At 48.1% G+C, this 18,133-nt stretch overlaps 1 protein-coding gene across 1 annotated transcript; it reads right to left on the reverse strand.

Annotated features, from left to right (window-relative positions):
- Nucleotides 1–430: 430 nt before the first annotated feature.
- LOC100285361 (uncharacterized) lies at nucleotides 431–1,610 on the reverse strand. The gene has a single exon (NM_001158253.2). The coding sequence runs from the start codon at nucleotides 1,491–1,493 to the stop codon at nucleotides 573–575; it is 921 nt and encodes a 306-aa protein (NP_001151725.2). The 5' UTR covers nucleotides 1,494–1,610; the 3' UTR covers nucleotides 431–572.
- Between the last annotated feature and the right edge of the window lie 16,523 nt (nucleotides 1,611–18,133).

The raw sequence follows: 18,133 nt of genomic DNA on the forward strand, positions 1-18,133 counted from the left end.
GCAGAGCACCGAGGCACCGAGCCAGGCGCCCCCCAATGGCCGTCCCTGTCCGACAGGTTGGCCCATGCGTCGCCGTCGGCGTCACGCGCTCTGCCGCAGAAGGAAAAAAAATCCAAGAGCTCGCCTGCGCGGTCAACTCTTGGACACCCCAACCCAAACCCTGGCTTTGGTGACCCCGTCCCTGAAAGCGAAAGCGACCGCTCATCGGCCTGCTTTTGACCGGCTTTGGTCATTGGGCCGGCGGCCCCACGCACCCCGCCCGACACGATACTTAAAACGCGTACAGTATTGATGCCGTGTCCCGTTTCTTTGACTTGTGGCCAAGGGAACCTGGTCCTCCCGTCCTGGTGCTGGGACGCCGCTGATCGTATTCCTATTCCTACGATTATACTTGAGCAGCTGCAGTAGTATGCTGCTACTTGCCGAGAGAAATTCGAAGCCTTTTGATTTCTTCATTTACAGAAGCAAAGCTTGAGATCTACAACTAATCCAAAGAAAGAACAAATCGAACAAGCGGACCACTAGCACTGATCGACTACCGCTGCTAATGAGTGTGGGGGAAAAAAGGATGTTCACGGCGCGTGGCCGGCGGCGGCGTCGTGGCGGTGGTCGCCCTCGTAGGTGACGACGAGCGTGGCCGGGTCGTCGGCGGCGCGCTCCACGTGCTTGCGCGCGGGGCAGCCCTTGGCGCTGCTGCAGCGGTAGTAGCCGCGCGGGTAGGGGGACCCCTTGATGGGCTTCTGCCCGTACTTGCGCCACGAGTAGTCGTCGGCGGGGATGTCCGACGACGCGGGCGCGTGGGGGTGGGGCGGCTGCGACCCCGCCGCGGCCGCGGCCGCGGGCACGCGCACGGTGCGCCTCGACAGCATCCCATGCCGGGCGCGCTTCTTCTTGGAGGAGCAGTGGCACCGCTCGGCGGGGTGGGGGTGGTGCGCCTGGTGCTGGTGGTGGTGGGGGACGGCGGCGGCGCACGGCGGCAGCTTGCGCTTCGGGAGGGGAGGCTTGCCGGAGGACACGGCGGCAAGGCTGCACCCCTTGGACGCCTCGCCGCCCGCAGTCACCGACGACAGGAACGAGGTCGACGTCGCGGACACGGCCGGGGCCGGGGCCGGCTTGGCGAAGTCCAGCGTCAGGGCCGTCTTCTGCGCCGGCTCCGTCTTCTGCGCCGGCTCCACCGCCACCGCCTGTCGGCCCGACGCGGGAGGGAGCGCCGCCTCCGTCTCCGTCATCCCTATAGGCTTCGCCGCGGCGGCGGGCGCGCGGCGGAAGCGGGCGTGGCCCGTGCGGTCCAGCAGGTTGATGACGCGGCGGAAGCGGGACACGGCCTGGTCGGCGATCTGCCCCAGCGGCGGCGACTCAGCCCGCCCCGCGGCGCACGGGGAGAGCGAGGAAGCCAGCAGCTCCAGGCTGCGCAGCCCCGCCGCGGCCGCCTCCTGGAACGCCAGGTGCTCGTACGCCCCGCCGCCGCCGCAGGACATCAGGTCCACCGCCATGGCTTGGCTGCTGCGGCCTTCCGCCGTCCGGGCGTGGGAGGAGGTCAGTCAGGTCAGGTCGGGTCCGCGCGCTGCTGCTGCTGCTGCTGTCTTGTGGCTAGTAGTATTGGGCTGTGTGGGATTGTAACGGTGGTGGGGTGGGGTTTTATAGGTGGAAATGGGGGAGGACCCAGCGGAGAGGACCAAATACTAGACGACGAGCTGCCCGCCCGCTGGCGCTGGGCCTGTACAAAGTCAATGCCTTCCTTCTCCCTCCCATGGCTGATGGCTCTTTTATTCGAGGTTCTGACTCAGATATCAACCTCGCCTTCTTTTTTTTTTGGCTTGGAGTATATCTGAGTAATCTTGCAAAGGCACACTTTTCTATAAACAAAATCCATTATTTGTCACCGAATAACGTATGGCACTTTTTCTATAAACAAAGTCCATCAGTAGCTCCACTTTGGAAATAATAACGATGCAGCGCTTTCTTCAAGGGCCTCCCTTCCCTTCCTCCAGGTTTGGTAGCTGGTAGTACAACGAGACTTTGGAAGTCAGCTTTAATTTGGACCAAAAAGTCAACCGTCGGGAAATGGCGGGTGCCTGCCTAGAAGCGCTAGAAGTCCTCACATCCGTGTTCAAATAAAAGAAACATAGGAGTAGTACCTAAAAGTCAATGTTTTGTGTGCTCTCCTCTCTCTCTCTACAGCTCGTTAATTAAAAGTCAAAGTTTTCGGGAGATCTCTCCAGCTCGCTTCCACACGCCACCAATCGATCGTCGTCCTAGTATGCATGGAGAGGCGTACAGAAGGGGGCTGTAGATTATGTTGTGCATATTATATTATAAATATAGCTCATAAAACTTAATTAAAATAGGCTACAACCTTCTTGACCGTGACATTCAGCATCTGTGTCTGGCCTTCATCCATGCCAGTATGTCACCATCATATATTCACGTCAACACCAATGTGGCGGTGCACGTATCCGCATCGGACCATATCTATGCTTCAACACTACAACCATATTAGCGTTGCTCCGTAGGGCCTAGTGTGCATTGTGCATCGCACTGCACACCGATGTTGCCACACGAGACGCAACCACGAGCCAGCGCGCACGACCAACACACCTTTAGTAACTAGCAACGCACATGCACCTAGCACAAGACACAAGCTGTAAACCAAACTGTAGTAGGCCTACATACAAGCTGCTGCAGCACACCAACCTTGCGCGGACGTCTCCATGGTGCTCACTGTTGGAGAAATTTGCATTTTCAGTTTTAATTTAATCCAGAAAATCACAGTGATGTATGTGACGATATGTTTATATGTACAAATAACAGATTGTATCCTACGGAGGGACCGATGTTCAAGGCATCAGTGGCTCCATTCACACGAGATATCTCATGTGTATGTTCGATGTAGTCGTACGCAGTTGACGCAGCCAGATGTACGCAGTGCAGTCCCTCGAACGGCGCCGGCGACGAGGAATTTGATCAGTGATGGTCGAGCGGACGAAGCGAGCAGTCGCGAGTACGCTCCCCAAAAACCTGATCACCCGCACACCCGTGCAAGTGTTTCTCTGCGGACGGCGATTTCGGAGGCCTGCTCTCCCACACTCTCTGTGCTCGCATAAGGTGGGACGAGGATGTGCTATGTGCAACGCGTCTGACACTGTACGAGCGTACTATGTTGTCAATCCAGAAGCAGTCTCGCCTCCTCGTATATATATACACGTGCAGAGGGAGGCCACCATTAGAGCTACCGTTATATGACAATAATGGACGGTCATCACTCTAGGCAAAATGCGCAACTGTTAGGAAGGAATATTCAGACCAAGGTCTGATCTACCACGGCCACTACCCGGCTCGGCCGGCGGCGCGTGTGTGTAGCAGTCCTTCACCCTTTTCTCAGCTTCTCAATAGATGAACCAACGGTCAACCTATTTAAGTTGAGTGAATTGTTCCTTGAACTTCCGGTATGGTACTAAAGTACTAGTACACCGTAGCATTAAAGTAAGTCTATAGCATTGACTATTATTGAATATTAATATGTGTCAGTCCCACATTAATTCAACACTCATCATCATTTCGCTGTCCTCAAGACGCCCGCCACATCCGTTGGCACCTCTGTTAAATATGATTTATCTTAGTAGCCCCTCTTTTGATCTATTTTTGGATCCGTCACTGTATGCATGTGTGTAGTTGTTTACCCGTTGAAAATATGCCGCACACATGGTTTCTCGCGCTTGGCGTGTGGATGACGAGGTCAAATGCAAGTAGATTTATTTAATCGACCACAGAGAGAGAGGGTCGATTAATCTAGAAGAAAAACGTTTGAGTCCGTTCTTCGGCCGGCCAGGCTCTGGGCGTTCCATTTGAACGAGCCGTGTCCATCCGTGCCGTGCATGCGTATACCCACACGTACATAGATATATACAAATACAAAATTGTACAGTTGAGGTGCAGAGCCGCACAGGGTTGGATACCGTACCGTTGCTGAACCGGTCAGTTTTGTTGCTTCCTCGCGCATGCGACGACGACCGGCTCCTGGCTGGTCCTCCTGGCCGTCGTCGTCGCCGCCAGCGGCTCGGCAGTCTTCCTTGAGACCGTCAGGCCAATGGATCTCAGCGACTGAACCAGGTTCTTGTCTTCTTTCGTTTGACAAGGACGCTCTCAATAGGATTGTCAATTCGAGACTCGAACAATTCCTTTTGTATCAATTATAATTCTGTATAAATAAATAATCACAATCGAGAGATTTTAATAAAAACATCTTCTCTAGCAACGTCTTTAACTAGACCATCTTCAAATATTTCTATCTTCTCTGCTCCTATAAAACACTAGTTTTGCCGGTTTAATTTCTACTTTCATATCTGTTGCAAAAAAAGTCATTGTACTTCAACTAGCCGCTGCCGCCGCGGCATAGATCTATTTTTTGCCCACGTATCGTCTAACAACTAGATACGTGGCTGAACATCCGAAGGAGAGGGAGAGGAGAAGGCACCATCGACATTGTCCTTCTTCCTGTTGCGTAGATCTATTCCCCCCACCACATCTTGCCTTGCTAGTACCGGTTTATCTACAAGATCGCCATATCACCGGTACCACCGCACCCCCAAAGGCCTCAATTGCATGGGCTCTGCTGGTAAAAAACTAAAATTATGCGCAAATAAGGATTCGAAACATTGCTGTTAGCTTCAAGTCCATGTTTACATCCACTTAGCCAAATAGAACACACATGTCTTTATGTTTTATAGTCTATATCTATAAATGAAAACCGTAGAAACGTACGTGGACTTTGCTAGTCTGTTTATGATTTTTTGGTCGCTAAAGACAAGGGATAGTGTTGATTGTCAAAGTGTCCAACAAGATAAGTTGTTAGATGGGAGGGTAGGGAGACATAGAGTGGCTTTTTTAGAATGGCTCCCAAAATGATAGTTTAGCGAGTGACTTTATTGACAAATCACTGTTAGATTCTATGGTGCCTAGGATCGATTTCTAAGCCCCTAGAATACCAATCCGTAAACAGGAAAACCTCGATGACGAGTAGATCTGTTCTATTGACAGGAATAGGGAAACACACCTTCGTTGTTGACGCGTCCTGCGCAATGGTGGAGTGTTGTCGTTGCCGTCAGCATCACCTCCGTTGGCCTTGCAAAGGAGTAGCAGGCATCGGGATCCGAGCCACTGTGGGTTATCACGCTTCTAGACACTCCGACGCTTAAGTGATGGGACATCTGTGGGACTAGGGTTTTGGGGCTAAGTACTAGCGTTAGTCTTTCCTATGACTCCTTAGTCCTTTATATATAGTGTTGTGTGACTGGAGGCTCCAACCGAGGATAGCGTGGGCCCTCCCAATCAAGGGTCCGTTAAAGAGATGATTAGTTGGGTTAAGCCTAATCCGATCTCTATTGACTGGCTGTAGAGGACACACCCAACAATCTCCCCTTTGTTCTCTACATTCCTTATACTCAACTTTTCTGGATTCCATCCCTTGACAAGTTTACACATAGAGACCAACGCGTGACAATGACCAATTAAGTATCACCGCAGCCATTGACTACAACATGCTCGTCTGCTTCAGAACGAAAAGATACTTTATTTGGTTGCAATCTGTAGCCCCTGTGATTCAAGACCATAGGCACTCCCTTAAACCCATGTCGGCTACGTATTGTCTTAACACGTTGGGTGGAAGACCTTTTTGTGAGCGGATCCGCTAGCATCTGCTATCTTCTGTTATGCTCATCTTTTATGGTTTGATCCTGAATCTACTCCTTAACAACATAACACTAAATGCCAATGAACTTGGCAGCACCACATGACTTGTTGTTATAGGAGTAAAATACTGTTGGCTCATTATCGCAGTAAATTCTCAGTGATCGCTCCATGCTATTAACCACTCTTAATCCGGGTACAAATTTCTTCATCTATATTGCCTGCCCATTTGCCTCATGTATGGCTACAAACTCAGCGTGCATTGTTGACGATGCTCTTATTGTCTATTTGAAACTCTTATAAGAAATAACTCCCCCAGAAAGTGTAAATACATACCCGTAGACTTCGATGTATCTCTACAACCTCCTAAGTCAGCATTTGCATAGCCAACTATTCGTAAGGAACTATATCTTATGTATATTAGCATGAGACCATTTTAGTACCTTGGAGGTACATTAGAGCCTTCTTAACTGCTTAACAATGTTCTATGCCTGAGTTGATCTGATATCTCTCAAGCATCCCGGTAGTAAATTCTAAGTCAGGGCGAATATATATTTGAGCATACATAATGCTTCTGATAGTAGAAGCATATGGTACTGATTTCATCTGATCTTTCTGACACTGAATCCGAAGACAATGATGATTCCCAAACTTATCATCCTTGTCTATTGGCGCAGGTGAAAGTCACCTAGAGGGGGTGAATAGGTGAAACCTAACTTTGAACACGCACTTTACCCGAGGTTAGGGTTACAAATAAATAATGATTAATACAGAGTGCGGAAGATAGTTCCTCTTCTATGAGTTTCTCAATCAATACGGATAACTTTGGGAGCTAACTCAAAACAATGTGAGCATGAGAACTTTTAGTGAGAGGGGAGAGGGAAGAAACAAATCGAATGGTGAAGATCAACACAAGTGGACACGACGATTTGTTTCCCGAGGTTTGGTTCCAAAGAACCTACTCCCCATTGAGGAGGCCACAAAGACTGGGTCTATTCCAACCCTTTCCCTCTCTCAATCAGTCATATAGACCGGTCGAGTGCTTCTTCTTAATCACACGGGTCACTAAGACCCCGCAAGGATCACCACACAATTAGGTGTCTCTTGCTTGCTTTATAAAAAACTTGGAAAGATTAGAATGAGAAGAAGAAAGCAACCAAGCAACAAGAGCAACAAAAGAAACACAAATCACTCTCTCTCAGGTCACTAAACACTTTTGATCGCTTGACTTGATTTTGGAACTTGGAGAGAATGGAAGGCTTTAATTGTGTCTAAAGTGTATTCCTTGCTCTTGTATTGAATGAAGAGGTTGGAATGCTTGGATGGTGGTGGTTGGGGATGGACACAACCGAGGTTAGCGTCAGGACCGGCCTTGGATAGGTGCCGGCGGTGCAGCCGCACTGGGCCTCCAAGAACCAGGGGGCCTCCTCCCTATATATATGTGTATATATATAGGAAATTCCTTATACTATTCTAGCCCAAAGACAAAGGCTAAATCCCACCAACATCAACATCTACTATGCAGGCATGTGCTTCTAGTGAGCGCACGCGCACGACGATTCAGCTGCTGCTTCTTGCCTTCTCGTGGAAGCCTCCACACGGCTGATGACTCACGTTGTCCGGCGAGTCGGCGACTCAGCGAGACAGCGACCAGCGATCGTCCAAGGGATCTCCCGTCGCCGCGACGCCGCCCTGTCCGTGGACCGTGGCTGATGGCCGACGCCGCGCCTAGCACTCGCAGCAACGACAGCCGACAGAAATTTCAGGTCTGCTACTCTGCTTCCATTTATCATTTTTTGCCCCAAACCAATCCTTACTAATTAAATATTATTTTATTTCTAAGTATATGTTATTGTGTTTTGGTAGGATTAGCACCACATTCCACATGTCGTCCACTAGAAGGCACACATCTGGTAGTGAAAAAAGGAAAAAAAGAAAACATATAGAGGAGTTCAATGCATCACAGAGAGGTGCCATTCATAAATTTCTTTAGACTAGAGTGCCTTCAAGGAATATTGAGGAGCAGGAGTTGGCGATAGTTGTGTGGGAACAACCAGATGAAAGGATTTCACAAGAAAATATTGACACTAACAACAATGTAAGTGGTCATGAGAATCCAATCGGTGTGGAACCGAAATCTGCATCTGCATGTGTTGATGAACAACCATTTTTTTCTATCGATATTTATAATCCTAGAAATTGGGATAAACTTGATAACAAAACAAGGGATGTATTAGTGGAAAAAGGACCTATAAGAGAACATAACCTTGAATTCCCTTTAGATGACAACTCAAGGCATTTTTCGTATGCTCATTATTCCAAAGTACTAAAGAATGGAGAGGTACATGATAGAAAATGGTTGGTTTATTCTAAGCATATTGATAAAGTGTTTTCCTTTTGTTGTAAGATTTTTAAATCTAACAACATGAAGAGTTCATTAGCCTCTGATGGATTGAGAGATTGGAGGCATCTCAGCGTGAGGTTGAAAGAACATGAAGGCACTATTGAGCATAAAATGAGCATGACCTCTTGGAATGAATTATGGATCAGATTGAGCAAACAAGAAACAATTGATAAAGAATTGCAAGGGCAACTAAAAAAGGAAAAGATCACATGAAACAAGTTCTATTCAGATTAGTAGCCATTGTGAAGTTTCTTAGCAAGCAGAGTTTGGCTTTTAGAGGATCAAGCAAAAAAGATCTACAATGAGTTGAATGGTAATTTTTTAGCTTGTGTTGAAATGATTGCAGAATTTGACCCAGTATTGCAAAAGCACCTTAGACGTATCCGGAACAAAGAAATTCATTATCATTATCTCAGCCATAAAATTCAAAATGAGTTGATTTTTGTTTTGGCTACTAGCATTACAAATTCTATTATAGAAGTTGTTAAAAGAGTCAAATATTTCTCTATCATCCTTGATTGTACCCGAGATGTGAGTCACCAAGAACAATTGACCATGATAGTTCATTGTGTTAATATGTCTGAGAACAAAATAAAGATTGAGGAGTATTTTCTTGGGTTCTTGGAGGTGGATGATACATCCGGGTTGGGGCTTTTTAATGTACTCGTTGATTCCATGAAATCATTTGGGCTTAATATTGAGGATATAAGGGGCCAAGGCTATGACAATGGATCCAATATGAAAGGAAAACACCAAGGGGTATAAAAACGGTTGCTTGATATTAACCCAAGAGCTTTGTATATGCCCTGTGCTTGCCACAGCCTTAATCTTACGCTTTGTGATATGGCAAATTCTTCTCGTAAAGCTATACCATTATTTGGAATTGTGCAATGAATATATGTGTTATTTTCTAGTTCCACTAAAAGATGGAAAGTATTGCTTCACCATATTCCAAATTTAACAGTGAAGTCATTGTGTAACACTCGTTGGGAGAGTCGAATCAAAAGTGTTAGAGCAATCAGATATCAAGCGCCACAATTGAGGTCAGCTTTATCTCAGTTACGTGAAGCTAGTGATTTTGAGGCTAGTACAAAGAGCGATGCAAAAAATTTATTTGATCTACTTGGCAACTTTGAGTTCATATTTGGTATAGTTATTTGTCATGATATCTTATTGTTGTAGATACTATGAGCAAGAAGCTACAATCACCATCCATGTCCATTGACTCTGCTTTGCAACAAATTGAAGGTATAATGCTATACTTTAAAAAGTACAGAAATGAAGGGTTTCAAACTAGCTTGGAAATTGCAAAGGGACCAGCAACTAAAATGGATGTACATCCATCCTTTCCAGTCAAACGCCAAGGTACTAGAAAGAAACAATTTGATGAATCTGATTGCAGTGAAGAAATATTACAGGCTGAGAAGGATTTTGAAGTCAATTATTTTCTGGTCATGGTTGATATGGCAATATCATCATTGAAAAACAGATTTGAAGAACTCCAAGTGTTTAAAACTATATTTGGATTTTTACTAAGCTCCAGAACCTTGATGTCTTTGGATGATAATGAGCTGACAAATTGCTGCAATAAATTTGATAAAACATTTACTTTTGATAAATCATCTGATGTGGACTTGAATGGTATAATATCTGAATTGAAGATTTTACAGTTGACTTTAACAGATAGACAAATGTTAGCCATGGAGATTTTTGAGTTTATTAGAGAAGTGGACAACTATCCTAATGTTGTCATTGCTTATCGAATCTTGTTTACTATGCTTGTGACTGTCGCATCAGCGGAGAGAAGTTTTTCAAAGTTGAAGCTACTGAAGAACTATTTGAGGTCAGTAATGTCCCAAGAAAGATTAAAGGGTTTGGCAACCTTGTGTATCGAGAAGCAACTGCTGGATGATATTGATACTGACTCTATCATCAACGACTTTGCATCTAGGAGTGTTAGAAGGAACATTTTAAGTGAACTTCATATTGTTGTATTATAGTTACGATTGATATATAATCTTAATATATTTGTCGTCAATGGGGTCTCAGTTTTTATCTCGCACCAGGCCACCAAATTCTCAGGGCCGGCCCTGGTTAGCGTGGAGCCTCCCTGTAACACCTCTGGTGTTACTGTTACTAAAACATGAGCATAACATCATAAGCATTAGCATATCATGTGTTTGTTATACTTAGAGTGCATTCACTAGGCAAAAATTTCAAACAAGTGTATTGGTGTGATTTGGTATGTGTGTAACCCTAGGGTAGGGTACTTAACCCTAAACTAGGATTATGATGGACAATGAAGCCCAAACAAGTTAAAATCTCAAAACTTATTAGAAATGAACATAAGATGTCACATTTAATGAACTTTGATAGCACCAAAACCCTACATAGGTCAAAACCCTAAAAAGACCCCTGGAAAACCCTAAATTGAAACCCTAGGGGGCTAAGTGTAAAATTGGCGCACTTTTGGACCAAGGTGCAAAAACCAAGATATTAGGGCACCTCAAATCATATGCTTCACACATTTGAGGATTTCCAAGTCAAAAGATGAGATTTGGGCTTATTTGCAAAAAGTCACTCTATACCTCTCATATGCCTAAGTCCAAAACCAGTGAACAGGGCTGACTTTGGAGCTCTGTATTTCTAAAAATATAAGGAATTTGCCTAGGATCAACACATCAAACTTATAGAGCATCATAGGAGTGCAACTTTGCTTAAGTAACTAAGCTTTGATCACATACAAAGTTTGGAGAAAAATGAGCTCAAAGTTGTGCTGTCAGTCACACTGATAACTGAATTAAGGTCACCAGTGACATTGGCAAGACTTTTGGGTCAAATTGGAGTAGGATCTAGTGCTCGATTGAGGATAGTTACTATAGTCGATTTGTAGTTGGTTGGTCGAGCTACAACTTTGTTAAAGACGGATTAGTAAATATTTACATGAAAATTTGAGATGTTGGCTCTACAAAGTGGTCTGTCAAGATGACTGAATGAGAAACTAATGGTACAGTGCACTATAAATATCCCCAATCCAATGAATATCACCGCCGGTGATCTTACACCGTGATTGTCACCAGCGATTCGAATGAACTTGATAGTTGCTCGGGGTAGTAAATATCGCCTTATGGATGAACTTGAGCCACTGTTTCACTCCGGTCGCCGTGTCCGCCTGACTCACGGCCGATTCGGATGAACTCACCGGAGTTAGCCAACTATCGACCATGCGCCACACGCCTTGGTGTCTTACCATGTCGCAGTAGCTCGTATTACACATATCCGGTGATCGCCGGTGAGCTCGCCACGGTGAAAGCCACCAATCTCTTGCGACTGTGCTCTCTTCTTTCTCCGACCTTCACCACGCCATCTCAAATTCACGAGCCACCACTCAGGGATCCTATAAATTGAGCGTGTCGTCGGCTCCGCTAAGTAGTCAAGCACCCAATCCATCAACTCGTGCCTCAAATCATCCACCAGAGCTCGCCAATTTGAAACTTCCCCCAAATCAATCCAGAACACCGCGCGGAGTGACCTCATCGTGGCCAGCGTGCTACAGGTCCGTTCATGTCTGCTGCTCTCTTGCTTCAGTACCCTTATGTGCCCTTGATGCTTCTCAACCCGACCGATTAAGCTAGAACCCATTAGATCCCTAGGAACGCGTCGGATTGTCCGTTAATCACACGGTCACCGTGAGCAGAGAGGTTGGGATCTCGAACCGTGCAATTGATCGAGGGGAAACGATTGTTAGATGTTGAATTAGGTATAAACCGAGTTAGAGCACCGGCCATTACGTGTCTTGGCCAGTACAGGCTCGCCGGAGCTCGGCCTGGCGCTGTTCGCCGTCGGGGACCGCGGGTTGTAAAGAAAAAGAAGAAGGGCCTATCTGCATTTGTTAGTGACTCAAACAAATAGTGCGCAGGGTTCTTCGCTAGTTATTCAAAACACTGAGGGCCTCGGTGCAAATCCGTCGCGTGGGCGCGCGCGCAGGGGCATTTTGCCTATCGTGGGCTGTCTCGGGCCAGAATGAGCCCAGTACTGTTGACCCTTTCTCTTTTTCTTTTTCTGCCAGGATTAGAGAATTCCTTAAAAATTGTAGAAAATTGCTAAAAATACAATACCAATTTTGTTAGACTCCTAAATTTCTATAGTATTTAATAAAAATTGTTTTAAGATTTTTGGTCCAAACATGGAATTATCTAGTATTTAAAAAGGCTTAAACATATACCTCTAGAATTAGGTGATAGGAGTTGTGTGCTAAACAATTGATGCATTTCCTCCCTTGGAAGATTGATTACCTTTCCTTGATCACCTATTTTATGAAAAGATTTTTCTGATGCTTAGTTTTGCTCTAGAAAAACAAATGTTTTGTTTTGATAAAATATGATGCTTCAAGCGGGATGGGATGTTTTCGAAAATAAAACTGGATGGTGGATCCATCATGGCCGTGATGGGTTGAACATCGGAAAAGATGTACCTCTGACAGGTACCAAACTTTGGGTATGAAATGTTAAAGCTGAGACCGGGCGGGTGACTTGCACGAGAAGAGAGTCTCGGTGTAGTGTTTCCGTCTGAGTTGATTAAGGACCGTCACGATGTAGGCTTGATGATCGAGGACCTTTTAACCGGTCACATGCCTCATCATGGGTAAGCTTTGCCTCGGGTAGACTAATACCAGAATAAAATAACACGCAATGGGAGTGGAGAGATGGCGAGAGTAGCGTGTACCCTCCGTGGCAAGAGGCTGGATGGTGGTGTATCTATGCTCTCGGTTGGCGTGAACCTGATCTGGTCTTAAGAACCCCGGTGGCGAGTTGACATATGCAAGGGTTAAGTGCTACATATGTCGTGTGATTGGAGATCCCCGGCTGGGTATTAATCGATTCGGATCGTCGTTACTTCTCGGACATGAAGACTTGGTCACTGACCTACACGTAGCATTCCAGTGAATAAGAAGGGTTAATAAGAAGATGGCTAGTATAGGCCAAGTGCTTGAACTAGGATAGAAAGAACTCTAGAATTAGGTAATGACTTAACTTGCTAATAAAACTAGATTTTTAAGGATCCACTATTAGTAAGCATTTTTGCAAATAGAGTCTTGATTCTTGATTTTGAAGGGTAAGACTTGCAAAAGTACACTTTGTACTCAGGGTTTTCGAACCCATGTTGTTGTAGGTGAGGAAGCAGCAAACTTTTGTTGCTTTTGTTCTAAGGTGGTGCCAAAGGAAGAAACTCAAGAATGAAGCCTTGGGAGGATGTTGTCCTCCTTTTAAAAACAGTTTACTGTTAAGCGGGAGGGGTTTTTGTCTCCCAGGTTTGTAATAATATTACTTCTGCACTCCTATATGACTGGTCTATAATAATAACACTCTTCTATATTTTAATGTAAATTAAGTTACTGTAATAGCTTCCGCTTATTCGTTCCTCCGATGTGTTGTAATATCTGCGTGACGGGTGAAACGCTCTTGGGAAAGGTAAAGAATACAGATACCGAACTTGTCAAGTGATCAGGTGCATCTACGGGGTTGTCCGAGGTCCGTTGGACAAGGACAACTGTAGGTGGACCTAATGACTTGGGAGGTTCCGTCATAATTGGTATCGGAGCGAAGCCCATCTCTTCAGATATTATGAGGCGTTTCAAAAAGAATTTTCAAATTCTTATCCAAGAAAATTTCTTTCGTTCTCACCTTGCCACTCTCTGAAGTATTCATCCTATAAGACCAAGTAACAGAGTGCAATGTATAGGAGGTTGTGAATCAATGAAAGTTGATTCTGTAATTATGCATGCATCATGTTTAAAAACTATCCTAATAAAGTTTTCCCCTTATGGAGATATGCCGCCACGCACGAGAAAAACTGCGTGTAAGTCCACTGGACCTATTGGCATACCTCGACATCAGCTAGCTCCAAGACATGAGAAGAGCAACAGCGGCAGTAACGACCCCATCGGAGACCTAGAAGCCCAAGTGGAGCAGCTTCGAACGGAGCTACGTCACCGAAACAGGGTGTCAGTAGAAGATGGTCAGCGTATAAATGAGTTAAGAGCTGACGTCAGACATCTGCAAGACGAGCTTGCTGAACGTGAATTGGCAATCGATTGGGTTGTCAATTCACATTCAATTGCTTAGGACCGGGAAGCCAAAGCTCGAGCCTGTGTGGATGAGCTCAGCACGGCCCTTGACAGCTTGCAGGTGTATTGCAATACCTTACATGAGGAAGTCCATGTACTGTATTCGCGACTACACCCAGACGTACCTGCCGACCCTATTGGAATGGGAGCCGGACCCTCAAGAACAGCAGGTGAAGCACTTGGTGGGGAATTGGACCTTTTCAAACCCCCTCCTTCTATGAACCTGGCTGACGAACGGTCCCCTACAACAGACAGTGAAGCAACCAAAGACGATAAATACTAGAGTAGTATAGTTTAGCTATAATACTAATGTAAAATAGGTAATGAAGTCATGTTGTACATATGAGTCTGTATCATTACATCTTGGTAATGTAAAATGATGGTATATATCAACATGTTATATTTTTCCAAATATTTCTTTGCTTCAGATGCCATCGAGGACTCGTGCACTTGACAGTGCCGGTACTTCCCGTGGTCGGGAAGACACGCCCAATCCACCGTCTGTACCGCCAACGCTGGCCGATGCTATCGCTGCCTTGGTCAATGCGACCGCCGACAACACCCGCTTTTTGCGTGAAATGGCGGGAAATCAATTTCAGCAACAAGGCGAGAGGGCTTATCCACAGGGACCCCGTGAAACTACATACTTGGATTTCTCGGAAACCCGTCCCCCACTTTTCATTAAAGCCAAAGACCCTCTGGAAGCCGACGAATGTGTACGGGTTATAGAGCAGAAATTTGGACTCATCCGCTGCACTGAAACCCAGAAGCCGTTGTTCGCGGCTCAACAGCTAAGAGGCCCTGCCAGTACGTGGTGGGGAAATTATGTGGCCATTCAGTCTGCCGGACATCAGGTCACATGGGACGAATTTAAATTAGCGTTTCGTGAGCACTATATTCCAGAAGGAGTGCTGCACATGAAACAGGAGGAATTCATGTGACTCAAGCAGGGAGGAGATACTGTCATGCAGTATCTCAACAAATTCAATCATTTGTCCGAGTATGCAATTAATCAAGTAAATAATGTTGGAGAGGAAATCTCTGGCCGGGTGGTAGAATGCACCCGCCCAAAATCCTAAGATGAGGAGGAGCCTAAGCGTTTTTCCTGTCTGCTAAGTGATGAACGAACACAAGAACACACAAGGGTTTAGAGTGGTTCGGGCCGCCGGAGCGTAATACCCTACTCCACTGTGTGATGTATTGAGCTTGAGAGCTTGTATGAACTTGTGAGTCTGAGCGGGGTCTAAGTGTGCTTGAGTCTTGTAACGTTGCGTGCCTCCCCTTTTATAGCTGAAGGGGGGCACGTACAAGGGTGCTGAGCCCCGACATGCGGGCCTAGGGACATAACGGATGTAATCCTTGGAGCAACTAATGCTGGTCCCAGTGCCATCTCCTTGTGCCCTCATATCTGCGACCTACGTAGCATTGGCGTGCAGCGGAGGCTTCTCTGTACAAGTGATGATGAGCACAGTGCACTCTGCAGCACGGCCGTACTGCCTGCCAACGGAATGGACAGGCACGCCGCCTGCGGGACGGCCTGGTCGCCGCCTGCCAATGGAGTGGACATGACACATTAAATGCCGAGGTGGCACATCCCTGCCAGCGGAATGGACAGTGCTCATTAAATGCTGAGGCGGCACATCGCCTGTCAGTGGGACGCGCCTTGTCCGCAATAAATGCAGGGGCCGCGAAACCCGGAGGTCTTACGTCAGGCTCCGCTCACCGGCTTACGCCACGCGCAGTAGGCCACGTGGCAGCATCGGGTCTCCGCCCGAGCGGGGAGCAGTGGCGCAAGCGGACAGGTCCGCACCAGACTGGGTCCGGACACGTGTCGTCACCGGACCCCCGCCTGGGTCCTGCCCAAGGCCCTGTGCATGTTTTGTTCTGGGACCTTACTGTGCATGGCCCGGACCCTGCACAGGGGGGGGTCCGGGGCCCGTCCGAGGGGTCCGGGCACGCTCGTGGAGGTTCTGGACCTTGCTCGGGGGTCCGGTCTGTACGTACAAGGGTCCGACACTTCCCCATGGGGGTCCGGACCCACTGTTGTTACCCTGGAGTATATCGTGTTTTCTGACCGTGTGGCGACCAGGGAGTCAACCACGTGGTGGGGTCGGGTGCTGTTTACCACGTGACTAGAGGTAGCCGCATGGGCACTGCGCCTTCATACTATAGTAAGGGGTACCCCTGTTTCAGGGTACCGACAGTGGCCCCCAGGCCCACCTCAGGGGAGAGTGCGAACCTGTAGGTGGGGCCAAAACTTGTACTTCGCGTCAACGTGGCATGAATGGTGACTGGGGCGCCTCTTATGTGAGCGTTGCATTAACTCAGTGCATCTGGTGATGTATGCGCTGTCAGTTCGCCCTCGGTCACATCGACTGCCACATCTGTCCCCGCGGCTGACTGACCCACGACCCCACGTCTGGCGGTTCCATCGGGTCATGCACGGGGCGCCTCGTTACCGCCGCCTCGGTTAGAAAAATATCTTCCTGTAGTAGCTTCGAAGCGGCGCGCGATCGTGCGGCGGTTTGTTCCCCATGTGACGGTTCGCCTTCTCCGCACTCAGAGAACAGCACTCCAGGTGTATGACATGCGGACCCGGGCCTGTATGTCAGGGACTGGGTCACTGCGGGCGCTAGGTGTGCGTCGAACGGGATTTCCTGGGGGGCGAGCGGGAGAGTCTTTCCTTGAAAAGGGATCCACCCCGCGGTTTGCAGTCACGCTTCCGCATTCTTTCCAACTGCTGCGCCCTTTCATCTCCGAGCCCTCTGCGCCTCTTTGCACTCGCGCTCTTCTGCTTTCCGCCGCCGCAGTCGCCATGGCCTCGCTGGTTCGTCCTGAGCATTTCCAGACTGAGGAGGCGCTCGACATGGTGCACCGCCTGCTCGGATGGAGCACGTCGGCGTTCGCCGGGAGGATCCGGGCCGACATCACTCCCCTCGGTGACCTCGCCACCAGGGAGTTCGTGCTCTTCGTCTCCTACCTCTCCTGCGGGTTGGCGTTGCCGATCTCGCTGTTCTTCCTGCTGCTGCTGGAGGAGTTCGGACTCCAGCTCCAGCACCTCATGCCCCACTTCATCCTCCAGGTGACCATCTTCATCCACCTCTGCGAGATGTTCGTGGGGGTGGGGGCGTGTACTTCCCTCTTCTGTCACTTCTTCGTGCTGGTGAGGTCTGGGAAGGGCAAGGACCACCTCGGTGCCTACTATTTCCAAATGAGGTCAGACCCAACCATGGCCTACATCGCCACCCTCGGCGGCGCGAGGTGGGAGAACTGGTGCAATGACTGGGTGATCGTTAGTGCTGAGGCCAACGACCGCTTTGCCCTGCCGAACGACGGACCAAGACTCGACCGGAAGCAATGGAGGGCCAAACCGTCCCTCGCGCCGAAGTTCGAGCCTGTACTGGACAGGATGAAGGAACTGGCGGCCGGTGGTCTGACCTCGATGCACGTGGTCGGAGATTTCCTGAAGCGCCGGGTCATGCCGTTGCAGGGGAGGTCGCGTCTGTGTTGCTGGTTTACTGGCACCAGTGACATTGGTAGGATCCAGCGCAGGCCAGGGACTGACCTATCCTTCCAGGAGCTGGAGGTTTTAGTGAAGGGGATCACTGGTGAGGCTTTTATCCCCGAATCCTTGATACCTCCCTAGGGCATTCCACCGCTCTGCGATGATCCAGGGCTACGGTCGACGGTGCTGGCTTGGCTGCCGACCCTTGATGAGAGCGGCGTGGCGATCCGCCAAACCGGTGGCCGGGACCCCACTGGGGATCCATATCCCCGATGTACCGGCCAGAGGTTCCTAGCCCGCCAATGCGGGCTCCAGAGCTCCCCCCACGGCCCCCAGCTCCTCAAACAAGGGCAAAGGGGCTGCGGGCGGCTCTTCCTCTTCGGGTGCCACCGGGAGGTCGGAGGGGGAGAGG

The sequence above is a fragment of the Zea mays genome, chromosome 4, assembly GCF_902167145.1.
Source record: "Zea mays cultivar B73 chromosome 4, Zm-B73-REFERENCE-NAM-5.0, whole genome shotgun sequence".
NCBI lineage: Eukaryota > Viridiplantae > Streptophyta > Magnoliopsida > Poales > Poaceae > Zea > Zea mays.

Excerpts from the sequence above, each read along its gene's own strand:
- LOC100285361 (NM_001158253.2), bottom strand. The coding sequence starts at position 1,493 with ATGGCGGTGGACCTGATGTCCTGCGGCGGCGGCGGGGCGTACGAGCAC.